Source organism: Eublepharis macularius, chromosome 1 (assembly GCF_028583425.1).
Source record: "Eublepharis macularius isolate TG4126 chromosome 1, MPM_Emac_v1.0, whole genome shotgun sequence".
NCBI lineage: Eukaryota > Metazoa > Chordata > Lepidosauria > Squamata > Eublepharidae > Eublepharis > Eublepharis macularius.
Window position 1 is genome coordinate 176,702,485 of NC_072790.1, and position 15,642 is coordinate 176,718,126.

Consider the following 15,642-nt stretch of genomic DNA (forward strand, 5'->3'; position numbering starts at 1 on the left):
CTCCTAAGTATGAGGGCATGAGACTGCAGGCAACCAGTGCAGTATTAAGCATTTTTATTTGGAAGTAAATCCCACTCCAAAGGCACTTACTTCTAAGCAACGGCAGCTATGGCTACAGCTTTTGGACTGCTGAAAAATTCCTGGTGGTTTGCGCTAGGTATTGTTTAAATCAACTTCTCAGAAAATTATTTTCACATGCACGCGCCCATCCAAAAAAACCCTCAATCTCCCCCAAAATAAAAGGTACAGCTTTATGCACTAATTCATAGTTATATGTACTTTAAGGACTGGGCTGCCCAAACAGAATTAGACCTACATTGACAAAGACAAAATGGTATTCATTCAAAGAAACAGGCCTGATTGTATGCAGACCAACTCAAACTCAACTCACACAATGGGCAGGATACATAGGGCAAGTTACTAGCCCCATTATACTAGTGCCCACTGGTTACTTAACTGCAAGAATTACACTCCTCAAGGGCGGGTGGGAAGCTTTCCTTACCTTTAACTTGAAGGGCTGGATCTCATTCAAACTCTGCTTCCTGAGCTTCTTGGTAAGGATCTTGAGCATGGTACAAATCCAGGGAGCCAGGAAAGAGTTAAGCACACACTTACATCTATAGTTGCTACTGCCACGCTTGGAGGAGCTCAGAATCGCTTGCATTCAGCAATTCTAAGTACATCCAACTTCACGCCGGAGAAAGCCAAGCCACAGAGAAATTCAATCCTCCTCCTCCTGTATTGTTCGTTCAATATATTTGGGGTTTGTTTTTTAAAAAATGGCTTTTAAAACATAGAGAGCAAATACTGGATTTTATAGGCTACAGAGGTCGCAACGTTAGCAACAGCTGCCAGAACTCCCTTCTGCAGGGGACAAGAGGCACTTGATGCAAAAAGAGTTTAGGGAGAACTGAGACCGCTCTCCAAGCACAGGCCCAGGGCGCTGCTCCTCGTAACGCTCCAACTTTTATGCCATCTCTGCCCCACTCCTCCCCATTGCTCACGGGCATAGCCCTCTGCCCGATCTCTTCCTCGGCCGCGCCCCCCACCCTTTCCCCCCTCTCCTCCGCACTCCTCCCCTCTCCCACTCGCACACGCTCTCCCTTCTCCTGCCTTCTCGCAATGTGAAACTCGCAACAAACAGAACACGCAGCCAACGCTTCGATTGGCCAGCCAAGGAGGACTGTGTCAATTTCAGTGGGCAGGGCTTCCATTTAAAGGGAAACCAAAAGGGCAGCGGGGTACTCTCTGACCCCCACCCTTCACCCGAAAAGGTGCTGGCTCTTGAGGAGCGACAGTTGCTGCCTGCTGCAGCTCCTTAAACCGGATTGTCTCTTCTCCGACATGCGCCGGAACTTTAGGCTGATCTAGCTATCCGCTATGTTTTTATCTGCTTCGACCTCCTCTTGGGAGTTTAAAGCAGAATATGCAGATCTCCCTCCTCCATTTTATACCCACAACAGCCCTGTGAGGTCGGCGAAGCTGAGAGAGGCTGATGACTGGAAGAAGGTAGATTCCAACGGAGTGTCCCCCGTAAACATCTCTGTCTCAGGCTAGATTAGATTATGCAGAAGCGACAGTTTTATAATAGCATCCACCCCTTCGGATTATCTACATTTCTGTAGAGCTCATATTTTAGCTTGCTGTCAGTTTTTTTGGACCAGTGACTGACAGAATACCTGCCAAACAGAATGAGTGACAGACAAAATGTACTCCATTCTGGGAATGAACATTCATAACCGTTCATTAAATATATATAACAATAGAATGAATGATTTTTCACTCTTTTGTTCGTTGCAACATCCCCTGCAATATCTTCCTGGTCAATGAATTGTTCGATGTGTGTTCCATGTGCCAAATGTTTTTAATAGACTTTGATCTACAGGAAGGGACTGAAATTAATTGCATTAATAAGTAGCCTTGCTTGAAGTAGAGCACAGAATTTTCCACTTCCTGTTCTGCCTGAAAAAGTGTTTTGTGTGATGCCACAGCTTGCACATCCTTGCACCAACACAAGTTTGCATCATTCTAACAGGCAAGGTAGGACCCTTTCCTGCCAAAAGCCTGTCAGGATGGTGCAAATGAAGAGCTGTGATCCAACATATGCTTACCTACTGAACAGTAAATTCCACAGAACTCTGTGGGGCTTATTTCCAGTCATGCATAGAACCAAGCTCTAAAACTAAATCAGAGGCTAGATTTCATTCACATGTCTCTAGAAGGGGATTCTATCACAATTAACAAGAACCTTCCCCATACCTTGAATCACCTCTTGTTAGGGCTGCAGTCACATAAGCAATTGCTGCAGTTCAGTAAATGCTCTTGAAGCCACAGTTTGATTGCCAGCTCTAAGAGATCCAATGCAATACTTAGAGTGTCAGACTGAAATCTTCTTTCAGCCATAAAGCTCACTGGGTAACCTTGGATCATCCTCAACATGGTTAACCTACCTTGCAGTTTTGTTAGAAATATAAAGTAGAAGAGGGAAGAAGAACAAATGTACCATGGAGGAAAAGTCATATTAAGATGTAATAGGTCTGCCTCTGTCTGGCAGTGTTTTCTACCATTGGGGAAAGAAGAGTAGTGAACATAACCCTTTCTTACCCCAGAAGGGTTTTGAAGGTCTGTATACTGTTCATAAGTAAAGCAATGTGTAGATGATAACTTTTTTGCATCCTGGCTATAGTGTTATAAAGCAGTCCCAGCTTTGTCTCTAGTCAGGGTTTTATAGCAGTTTCAAACTATCCTCTGGAAAAGCCAAAATATACCCCCTCCAAGAATGGACAGTATATTGTGTTCTTAAATGCATGAAACTGCTGTATACTGTGTCAGTTCACTGGTCTATCAATATCAATATCCTCTACTACTTGATTTTTTTTATTAGAGATGCTGCGGGGAGAGCATCAAAGCTTGGATCTCCTGCATACAGAGTAAATGTTACCATAGAGCTACAGCCCACCCCAGCATCTATCTACTTATCTATCTACAGTCTGCCTTTCTCACTGAGACTCAAATTAGATTACACAGTGTAAATCAAATGCAATGAACAGGCTGGAACATCCAATAAACAATGCAGTAGGCTTTGGACTGCAGAAATCTGATACAGAGCTGAAACAAAGCACAAGCATTTAAACATGACACATTAAATGCTGCAGAAATGACCAAGTAGGAGCATACTTACAGCAACAGACAGTATGCAGCAGTATAGTCTACAGTCCCTATTCCTTTATCAAAGCATCTTTTTGAACCATTTCATTGCAGTACAGCCCTATTACCTGTGTAAAAAAGGGCATCTGAATAATTCAGTTTTGTATACTCTGTGGAAAGCCAAGAGGGTGGGAGCCTTTCTGACCTCATCAAGAAGGCCATTCCATAAGGAGAGGGCCACAACAGAGAATGCGCAGATATGGGCAGCTGTGGCACCTGCAGATGGCCCTGCTGTTTTGCAAGTCTGGTGTAACCATAAGGACTGCCTATTAGATAGTGCCCAACAACCAATGATATGTAACACTAGCAACAAAGCTTGTTGTGTTTAACAATACAACAGGCTCTATTGGGGCCTTCTGAGGGCCACGCCACCCCACTGCAGAGGCTTGAGAGGGCAGTGCGGCCCTCCAGAGAAGCCTACCACAGGGCTGCATAGCCAGCCAATTCTGGACCATTTGGGACTGAAATCGGCCTGCTATAGAGCACTGGAGCACTCCAGGGGCCATTGCACCACCCTGGCAGTGCTCATAGTCTTGAAAACATCTGGAAGGCCAAGCAGCCCATGCCAGGCCTTCCTGCAGTGGCCTCCTCCAGGCCAGTGCACTGGACCTTCCTGTGGCGGCCACCACTCAGAGGTCTGGTGCAGGTGCACTCACTGGCCCCTCAGAGTGTGCCTGCACCAGGATAAAAGGTGAGTCATCGCCAATATGGCTTGCTTTTTATATAGTAGGATGCTTCCCTTCACAATTTCCAAAGTAATTTTGGTAATGTTGTTAAAGGTTTGGGTATTTTTTAACATACATAAAAGGGTAGGTGCATAAATATCCACATGTGTGAGGCCATTTCACCCTCATAGCAAAGAGTATTTTCTCCTTTTGCCTGCTGGAGTGAAACCAAGCAGTTCAGAAGTTGCTGTTACTAGTTGTTTCCACCATTCATTCATTTGTATAAGGCAATGGAAAGAAGTTGTTCCTAGGAATGTAGAGCAAACGGGTCTTTTTCCTTCCACCACAGCTGCATTAAAAGGAAAGTTCTGCCAGAGAAATAAAGATTAATACATCTGACATAATCCACCTCTCACAACAACCCTGTGAGGGAGGTTAGGCTGACAGAGTGACTAGCCCAACATTATCCAGTAATTATCCAGAGCGTGGATTCAGACCTGGGTTCCCTTAGTCCTAGTCCAACATTCTAACTACAACACCAAACTGGCTCTCATCATCCCTCCTTATTCCAGCCTTAGCTGACTGTGAGTTCCATTTACAGGTCCTGCCCCTGGAAGTCCTCTCATGTGCTGACAAAAGGGATGGCTATTTTTACCAAAGGGATGGTGCTTATTTTACATATGCTTTTCAGGTGTTTTTTATCCCCATGACAGCATCCAGTATACAATGAAATAAGTACATAAAATGAATGAAACCTCAAGCATCTAATGCTCAGAATTCACTATTTCACACATTTATTTATTTCCCCCCCATTTGGAAACACTCTATTATTGTTCCAATTATTAAGAAAGGTTCCATGTCAGGTCCAGCAAACTAACAACATCTTAGTCTTCTCTTATCAGTGGCAAAGCTGTCTACTTCATATCTATACCTCAAATTAGAGGAATGGATAAACTCAAACATCCTTGAGTGGGAACGAATGGACTTCAGGAAGGGCTTTGCACCTCAAGACCACGGTTTAATTTTTCAAAAAATACACCTCCCCACCTAGAGGTAAACTGTGTGTAGCATTCATAGATCTTAAGAGAGCTTTTGACACCATATCTAGGAGCAGGCTGCGAGGAAAACTGGAACATACTTCAATTGATAAAAGGTTACTCTGGCGATAAAAACATCTCTACTCCTCCTGGGTGGCTCAAGCCCGCTCCAGAGAAAAGGAAGAACTTATGGAAGCAAGGCTGCCCCTTAGCACCTCTACTTTTTAATTTGTATCTGAACAACCTTGCAACTGTCCTATCTTCAGCAGAATTCTGAAGAAGGCATTATCCTCAAGGGCATTAACTTTTGCATATGATGCTATCCTTATGTTCTCCACTCAGGTTGGATTGACTAGACTCTTAAGTCATTTTTCAAACTACTCTAAACATGAAGAACTTAAGATTAATTACTCAAAATCAAAGGTTATGGTCTTCTCCAAAGTCAAGAACATTTCTTCCTTAGTCTGGCAGGGCCATAGTGAGGATTGCCAGCACCCAGGGGCAGCTCCAGGGCTGTCGCCGCCCCTGTGAGCACTTGTGTGCTCACCCAGACCGTGTGATGATGTCACTACGCGTGATGTCATCATGCAGGCACGCCGCTGCAAGCCAGCCACCCCATCGGAGCAGCAGGCAGCCAGGGCAGTGCGCGGTTGGCCTCTCAGCCCTCTCGCTCAGTTGCCCCACACGCCACTGTTTAGAATACAATTTACAATTTAGAATATGCTGACTTTACTCTAAGTGTTTTGAAAAATTGTTTGGAGCAACATATATGTGCCTTGTATATACCGAAATCTGTACCCATTTATGTGGAGGCTTTTCTTAGCCCTATTTGAAGTGATTGTGTTTCTGCAAAGAAAACATTGGGGTTTGGCTTGAAAACTTTTTTCCTCCCCATGTTAATTTCTTTTGAAATACACGTGCCCTAATACGGCTGTTCTATTTGAATTGGATGTTTAATGTTGTATGAGTAAATTTTGTAATTTTGCATATAACAGTATTGAATATTCTTTTGAGTAGTATTAGTTAGTTGGTGACGGTTATATTTGTTGTTTTCCACACGCCACTCTAGCTGCCTGCCATGCCTGGCCTGCAGCTGCTGCACCCAGCTGGGAGGACGTGCTGACAGCGGCAGCAGCATGGGGCAACAGAGTGGGAGGGCTGGGAGGCTGCCCACTCAGTTGCCCCATGCTACCGCTGCCAGTATGCACTCCTGGCCAGCACAGCAGATGCGGGCCAGGTGCAGCAGGCGGCACAGCAGGCAGCCGGGGGCGGCATGGCAGGCGGCCTCCCAGCCCTCCTGCTCAGCCACCAGTGCTGGCACCGCCAGCTCCACGGCCAGCAGCTGTGCCCAGCACCCCCCTCTTTGTCGGCGCTGGGAGCAGGCAACCCCCCCTGCCCCGCCCCCTGTAGTCTGGAGAATTGATGGTGTTCAATTAGAACAAGTCTCCAAATTCCCATAACTGGGTGTAGTTTTTGATCCCATCTTAACTGGCAATCTCATCTTAAATTTGTAATAAATAAAATTAAACCTTCTGTGTCAGCGATTGAACACTTCTTTTCCAAGAGAGGCAAATATATTCCAGGGGGCCTGCATGCATTTAATATGAAAATCATTCTGCAACTCCTTTATGGAGCTTCAGTATGGATTCTCTAAATGAGAACCTAGATTACCCCCTTTGCCACTTTCTGCAACGCATTACAGGAACCCCAAAATGTATAGCTGGGATAGCTTTAAGATTAGAATTGTGTCAGGGCTCTATGGAAGCCAAAGCATGGCTACATGTGTTGAAACACAGGCTACAGATCTTTTTCTCCACAAATAAGGACGGTTTGCTCTACAAGCTAAAACAAGATCAATACTACTCTCATTGAATGCAAGAAATAGACAAGAAATTATCTAGCCTTGTTTTAGTAAAGGATGAAATACTGAGACATGGGGAAAGTGAATCTTTACTAACAATCAAGAAACGCACAAACGACCTAGATTACTCCAGCTCAATGATATGTGCTCAGAGAGTATGCTCTACCCAGTTGTTTGGCATTCTTCCATCTTCAGCCATCCCAGCTTCCATCAGATACTTAATAGTTCCTTGCTATTGTAGAGTATTCATGCTCGCACGTCTGAATGTTGCCCACTCAGCAGTTCTGTATGGGAGATACTGCAACTTGCCTTATTTTGATAGACTTTGCCATTGCAACTTGACTCCCTACCCCATATGATTTTGGAATGCCCTCATTATAACTTTTCTCAAGACTTATGGATTGCTCCTATTTTAACTAAATTACCTCCCACTGTATTGAAAGATAATATAGTCTCCTATTTGCTGGTGGATAGAGATCCAAGGAATGTGCTAGCTTTGGCCAAGTACCTCTCCACCATATTTCCTTAAAGAAATAAAGACTCCTTATCTGCTGCTCAAGATACCTGGATCAAAGGTGCTTGAAATAAAAGGAAATTATTTGTTTATTTAAAAAATGTTAATCCTGTGTCCTCAGCTCACAAACATTAAAGTAATAAATGTTAGGGCCAAGTTAATATAACCTTACATACACAACACTTCCATTTATCCCAATAATCATTTTCATTTTCACATAGACCAGGCAGATAACCAACATTGCAGTAAACGTAGCATGAAGGAGAAGGGGCCTATACTAGCAATAATATTCTTACAGTGTCACACTTTTTTTTTAAAGGAAAGGAACCTCTCACTGCAAGGCACACATGTCCATTTGCTATCTCACTATAGCTGACACCTTTCCCCCCTCACAGGATCTTTAACAGTGAGATGTCAGCCAGATATTTAAGAAGTGCACATTTCTCAATCAGTGTATATCTGTGTCAGGAAGAGCCATACCTATTGAGTTTCCTCCTGTCATCTTTCTACTAAAGGAAAATGATACATGCTGGACAAACAGGAGGGAACCCTGAATACCTTTCCTCACAGCACTGCTTATAATACCATCTCCACGACACAGTTATCCATTCTTTATCTCCAGAGAAATTGTTAATCATATCTATGGGGTAGGCAGCAGAAAGGAATTGTTTTCACACATTTGTTGTGAAATTACTTTCAGGAGCTATTTAGTTTATACTGGATTTAAGCTATCATCTGCAGTGAAATGTACTTTAAAATAATCGTGTGGGGCCTATTAAACACTCAAGCCTTCTCCTTTGGCACTTTTCTATTTTTTAAAAAAAGGTATTGGGAAATATTTATTTAAAATAAACTGATCCTAAAGTGTTCTCAGTTCTCAGCAGTCATGTATAAGGAAAAATAATTAATCTTGTATGCTAATAGCCAAGTGGCCCTGATCTGAGGATACTTACATCCAGAGACTGGAGCCATGAATTGACAAGACAGATCTTCCTAAATACCTGAAAAATGCTTCAAGTTTCCAGACATATCTGAAATCTTAACCAACCAACCAACAAACACTGGGCAGTTAAAAAAACCCAAATGATAAAAGTACCACCTGTAGCTTTAACCAGATGCCCTCAATGTTTGTTGCTAAGCAACCATAGCAGTATTCCAGGCTTGGTTTCTGTCAGTAAAAGGTAGAGGGAGGGGGCAGAGCCCTTTGCAGGACTATTTTGGCAGTTGAGGGAGGACTCATTGGGGTCAGGCCCAGAAGCAATCACAGGGTGACATGATACCACCTGACTTGTGAGACTCACCCAGGCCTAGCTGCTTGCTACTGTTCAGCAGCCCCCCCCCCCCCCCCAAAAAAAACTAGTGCCATGTACTGGTTAGAATCGCAGAGTCTCCTGCAATAATATCCTAAAAATTGGTGTTATACCTCCCTCATAGTTGGCTGCTACAATTATTCCAGTTCTGGAAGAAGGCAAAGATGACACCAACCCTTCATCATATTGACCAATAGCATTAATAAATCAAGGCAATAAAATTATTACTGCCCTGATTGCTCAAAGACTTAAAACATTAATTGGTAAGTATGTACACCAAGATCAAACTGTCTTTATGCCCTTGAGAAATATTTCTGATAACACTAGACAAACATTACATACAATTCAACACAGCAGGATTACGAAAACTCAAGTCTTTTATTCTTAGTGTTGATATGGCCAAAGCCTTTGACGCTGTAAGTAAAAATTATTTTTTAAAACTCCTAGAGAAAATGGGTTGTTGTGGCTCTTCTTTTCTTAGAACAATTACATCCTTATATACCAATAATATAGCTCAAATAAAAGTTAATGCCATTAGATCTAATACTTTTGTAATTGACCGAGGCACCCACCAGGTGTGCCTAAATGTTGAAAGCTTTGTAGGCAAAAAAGGCTCTCCAATTTACTTATGGTGGAAATGCCCCCAAATTTCTTTTCTGGTTGGCTGTTTTTAAGGCAATTTTCCAAATTACTAAGATTAATCTACCCTTCTCTCCGAAGTAGTTTATATTTGGTATATGGAATGATATCCAAATTCCCAAAAAGACAAGAAACCTTATTTCCAAATTATTAGCAGTGGGTCATTTGATGATTGCTGCCTTTTAGTCAGATCCAGTTGCACCTTCCTTGGATAGGTGGCACGAGAAACTTTTGGAGAAAATTGTGCACAATCCCTTTTTCTGTAGCTCGCATCATATTGCGCAACAGAGCAGTTATGAAGAAATCTGGAATCCTGTCTTTGATTATTTGGAACTCAGAGGGATCCTAGCATGGAGAAAAGACTATAGACTGGTTTTCTCTTTGACTGTCCTTATGTCTAAAGCTAGCATATTTTTTTATACTCCCTGGGGGAGGGGTCTAATTGTGTTTATATTTGTGTACTTTTTTACATGAATAAATTTATTTTAAAAAAGTGTTTAAAGTGTTGCAAAGTAGGATGTGGGATAGACCCAGGCTGGAATCACCACTCTGCTATGAAATCTCAGTGAGTAACTTTGATCCAGTCACACATTTCTCAGGGTTGTTGTAAGGATAATAGGGAGGCAAGGAGAATGAGCTGCTTTGGGACACAATTGTCGAGAAAGGCAGTATATAAATGAAGTAATTTAAGAAATATAGGTGAAAATGAGGGGCATATAAAAGGTAAGTGATTCAGTGAGTTTGAAGGAGAGGCGGCCATGGTGAAAGTGAGCACATGGAGGCTGCTAAGAAGAAGGAAAGAGATAACAGTGAGAGGAAGGGGAGGACACAGAGGAAAGTTAAGTACCCCTATCAAAGTCTTTAGTAGGTTTCCCACCATACAACTGGGCCATGGGGGGAATGTGAAGACTGCGGAGGGCAGACAAAGGTGGGTGGGAAGGAAAGAAGGAAACAGAAAAACGGGGAGAGGCTGTGAGGGGCAGGGAAGGGAAAGAAGACATGGTGGGGGAGAGGGAAATGAGATATCCCCTGCAAGTTCTTGTGAGTCCCCACTTGTACATTTCTAACATTAAATGAATTTTTCACTGTTCACTGCTAGGGTTGTCAACTGACCAAAAAAATTAGCCTACTCTTTTTCCTTTAACAGCATTATGAGCTGCAGAAATTAGCAGGTGAAGCCTTTCTCAGCATGTAAATAAACTTCACTTGCTTTGCCCAAGATAGTCTGTAGCTTAAATCTGGTTCTCCTGCAGCCAGATTCTATTCACATCTCTTTGACAAATATACGCATTATATTCTGATCTCTTCCTTCTTCCAAGATGCTTAAGGTGGTACACGTAGTTCTTCTTCTCCTCCCCTCATCCTCTCAATAACCCGATTTTTAAATTTTCATTTATATTATTTATATTCAACCTTTCTCACTGAGAGAAAGGCTGATTACATAGAATAAGTAAATACAAATTTTGACTGAGACATTCAATAAATACCATAGAGCTGGATAGCAGAAGTTTGAAAACAAACAAATCTAATACAGGCCTGAAGAACAACAAAACAAAATAATGCTGAAATAAAACAGCATGGAACTATCCAGCAGGAGCATATTTATGGCACCGGATAGTACATAACAATAACAATAGCAATAACAACAACATTCAATTTATATACCACTGTTCAGGATGACTTAACACCCACTCAGAGCGGTTTACAAAGTATGTCATTATTATCCCCACAACAAAACATCCTGTGAGGTGGGTGGGGCGGAGAGAGCTCCAGAGAACTGTGACTAGCCCAAGGTCACCCTGCCGGCTTCAAGTGGAGGAGTGGGGAATCAAACCCGGATCTCCAGATTAGAGTCCCACACTTTTAGCCACTACACCAAACTGTAGCATAGTCTACACAGTCACAAAGGCATCTCTTACCCATTTCCTGCTGGCACCGCCCTATCATCTACGTAAGAATCCCAGCCTGAATAAGGTAGTTAAGCTGAGAGAAAATGTCTAGCCCAAATCATCCAGTGAGTTCTGTTGCTGAGTGGTGGTTGGAACCCAACTCTCCTTGGTCCTATGCTTTAACCATTACAAACACTCTTCCACCAACGGAGAACTTCTGAAGCTGTGTACAGAAGATTATTTCTGCAGAGCTACTTCTTCCTTTCTTCTGTCCTGGCAGTACTCATGGTCCAGAATAAGCGATTTGGTACGGTGCAAACATGGCAGGGTCATTTTCACACTTTCTGATTACAGCTGCTTCTCCAAGCAGATCCTTGGAAGGGTGAAGCTGTCTAAATCACAAGCCTGTTCTAGTCTTCAGTTTTACTTCTAAGGGAAACCCCTTATGTTTCTTTTTAAGAGAGATACATATAGATGTATTTATACCCATTTTCATGCTCAAGACAGAGCAGCTCCCATTCAACAACCAACTTGTATTTAAGACTACAAACTTTTATACTCACCCTGCTTGACAGCAGTAAACACTTGGGAAAGTAATAGGGAAGGCAGTCTTCCTGAAGAAAGATTCAAGCACCATCTAGTGGTAACATTTATTTAATATACCATAGGTGAAGAACTCCAAGAGCAAAACTTTAAACCTGTTATAAAGTTGCATGATTTGCTCAAGTCAAGACAGACATTAGGGCATGATCACCATTTATCATGGCTTCCATGAGATTTTCAAAAGAAAAATTAAGAGGAATGGCAAAGAAAGAAAGAAGAGAGACTAGAGAGCATGAACATTTTCAAAACTTTTTTTACCATAAAAAATAAACATACAGAAACACCAGACATGCCATAATTGGTACATGACCACAGAATACCACTAAGTCTAAGAAATTACAAGCACCCACAGAAGAGCCACTGAAGAACAACTTAAGTAGCAATAGGTGATCATCACACCTCTGCTCAAACTGTAACCGCAAGCAGTATCTTTGAATACTTGTGTTCTAAATTGGATTGCAAATACTTTGAACCATTCTCACATTGAGGTGTGGAAACAAAACTGTTTTTCTCCTTCTCCCATCCACTCACCCACTAAACTTTAAGAAAAAATACTTACAAGTAGGGCTGCCAACTGCCTGGTAAAAAATGTTATTTACCAGGTGATGTTGTTTATCTCCATGCCACAAAAAGTTCCAGCTGCCTATTTCCACACATTAAGCCTTTGTTAAAGGGACAGGAAATTCTTCTCTAGGCCTACTAGCAACCACACTCACAAGAAAGGTGCCCTCTTCCTCTTCCTCCTCGCTGTCTGGTCTGCTCATTTTGCCTGCCTGAGTCCCATTCCTACCAGAGGGAAGCTCTTGCATTGGCTCTCTAATCCTTTTGCTGGTTTTGCCCATTTTGCTCACTTAAGTCCCAATCCTGCTTGAGAAAATCCAAACCACAGGCAGTACAGTGTTATATCTCCTGTTGCCATTCCTCAGTTCCTGTGCTCACTAAGGTCGTCCTGAATTTTGGATGGATGGTATCCAGTATGCTAGAATCAGACTTCTTCTTTAATTGTTTATAGCTTATAAACATACATACACCAATGGATCTACAAACAGACACATCCTCCTCTTCGCTAGTACCATAGTTCTAGTCCACACCAGTTACAGTGCTGTTGTGCTTGATACTAAATACAAATGGGAAAGCATATCTGTATTATGAGTAATAATAACTGAGTGAACCAGGCTTTATACTTGTTTAACAAGGGTTTCCAGCAGGTTTGGAGGAAAATGTCCTGTCCCTTGAATAGACATTTAAAATGGGAAAATGGACAGTTGAAGCTTTTCATGACATGGAATTAAATAACATCACTTGGTAAATAACATCCAATTAAGCCTCTATTTAAATCGACAGGCCATTTTTCCTCCAGGCACTTGGCAACCCTAAGTAACATCATAATCCTAACTGTCCACACAGGTTTGTCTGAAAAGGTAATATTCCAGATTAATTAATATTGTGCCCATTCTCCCCCCAAACCCCAGAGCTTGCAGTTTAAATTTCATGATACAGTAGGAAATCTATCATCAGCCTCCTGAGGACTCAAGTCTGATAGGTGAAGTGGAACTGGAAGGGTCTATTTTTTCTGCCATTTTTCTGACCTAAATTGCATCCCCTCCCAAAGGTTGAGTCTCCCTAAAAGAAAACAAACAGATGCTATACAGGTATCTATACACCTCCCTCCATGGAGGGCAAGATGGATTAGAAATGCAGCATATGGAGAAAGGGTTAAATTGCCACCCTACTCCATCCCTGCCAGTGCAGTTTCCCCCTATCCAATGCTATTAAGCTTTAAAAACGCAGCAGGAGATCCAATTATCTTTACATAGTAGTAGTGTAGTTAAGATGACCTGCTCTTGGAAACGTATAGCTTTGTTAGGAGTCTGGGATTGTTAGTAGTGATGATTCTGTTGGTACTGTTGCCACACTATGAAATGAGGGGATGGTAAGGATAATTAACATGATAACTTCCCTGCATCTTCTTTAATGACTATACCATCAGCCATACTGTAAATGACTCCTTGACGTGCCCTTTCTTTACTGTCCATGCCAGTTTGGTGTAGTGGTTAAGAGCGGCAGGACTCTAATCTGGAGAGCCAGGTTTGATTCCCAGCTCCTCTCTCTTGAAGCCAGCTGACTGACCTTGGGTCATTCACAGCTCTTCCAGAGCGCTCTCAGCCCCATCCACCACACAGGGTGATTGTTGTGAGGATAATAATAACACAGTTTGTAAACCACTCTGAGTGGGTGATAACTTGTCCTGAAGGGCGGTATTTAATTGAATGTTGTTGTTATTATTATCTTGTCAATTATGCTCTTGAGAAGTTTACATTTTTAAAAAGAATGTGTGCACCAAATTTACAGCTCTGAATTCTGAAGGCAATGAGATGGCACCTATTTACTTACACTCTAGGCAACTAATTATATTCTGTCTTCTTAACATTGAATGGCTGGTTCTGTATTCTAAATTACTTTTTACTGACCTAATTGAAGAAGAAAGTTCCAAAGGCAAACTAGATTAATTCCCTTTCATTTTAGAAGCCTCTCCTGCCGGAAAATCTGGAAGAAGGCAAGACTAATGCAAAAATGGCAAGCCAAATTCAAGAGTAGGTGTGTTATCCTATGAGGGCTGAACAGCAGGGGGCAGCATAAGTCTTTTTAAATGCATCCACAAATCATCAAATTCAAGGTAAGGTTGTTGTCACTATAGAGTAGCAAAGAAACATTTAAATGATGCTGATAAGTAGTAAATAAGTTAAAAATGCTAAGTGTGGTACCTAGAACAGACTTATTGTGACATGTCACATGTCACAGTGCTGGAGACAACAACAGACCTTTTATCAAAATAAAATCAAAGATCAATATTACAGCAGGATTTGAGTCCAGTGGCAATTTAGGATTAGGAACCAACCAGTTTTCCAAGGTGTAAGCTTTCAAGAGTCAGAGCTCTGACCCTGGAAAGCTTATACCCCGAAAATCTGGTTAGCCTCTAAGGTGCCGCTGGACTCAAATCCTGCTGTTTTACTGCAGACCAACAGCTACCCACTTAAAATTAAGTTCAGCATTAGGTGTTAAATGCAGCCAGGTTTATGAATATATGAGTTATATTAAATATCATAGGGGATCTGAATTGTCCAAGAGCACAGGTGAGTCTGTCCTCCTCATAAGGCTTCATAGGATATAAGAAACTGCCTTAGAGTAGTCTGCCTAGCCTCCTGCTGTCTGTGGTATCAGGTAAGGTTTTTCATTAACCAGCCTTTAACTGTAGGTACTAGGGTTGCTAACAGATGTAGAGGAATATGTTCTGTCCCTTTGATAAAGACTTAATATATGGGAGTAGGCATCTGGATTTTTTCATGGCATGGAGGTAAATAATATCACCTGATAAACGGCATCCCATTAAGTTTCTATTTAAGGCACAGGACATTTTTCTTTAGATAGCTAGCAACCTGACAAGATACCAAGGATTGAGCCTAGGCCATTATACACATGAAGCATGTGCTTTACCCATGCTTACTAACAGTCACCTCAGGTCCTCAGGAAAAGATTTCCTCTGGGGTACCTACAGAAGCCAGGGGCAACCCAAACATCATTTGAAGATAGTTCATATAACTGGCCCAGCTGCATGGACTCCCAGAGTGGCCACAGCCTCTGGAATTTTGTCCTCCTAGTCTCCACCTGCTTATTAGCCCTGGCTCTACCTCTAACTGTGTTTGCTGTTACAACTGCCTATGAGGTAAGCCTCAATCCTGTCCACTTTAGAGAAGGCACAGTTCACTGCAGATCTTGATTCCTTTCTCTTGCTCCTTTTAAAGTTTAATTTAATTTATTACATTTATATCTCACCCTCCCCACCTGCAGATTCAGGGCGGCTCACAACAATGTTTAAATACAGAATTTAAAATATACATTTAAAACCAGAATAAATA

The 15,642-nt window shown here is 42.0% G+C and overlaps 1 protein-coding gene across 1 annotated transcript in view; it reads right to left on the bottom strand.

Moving 5' to 3' along the window:
* The window catches only part of LOC129333261 (uncharacterized), an 82,751-nt gene extending 81,742 nt beyond the window's left edge, over nt 1-1,009 (bottom strand). The window contains exon 1 of the mRNA XM_054984825.1: nt 503-1,009. Coding sequence (XP_054840800.1) covers nt 503-664 — 162 coding nt within the window. The 5' untranslated portion in view covers nt 665-1,009. The remainder of the gene's footprint in view (nt 1-502) is intronic.
* Nucleotides 1,010-15,642: the final 14,633 nt, after the last annotated feature.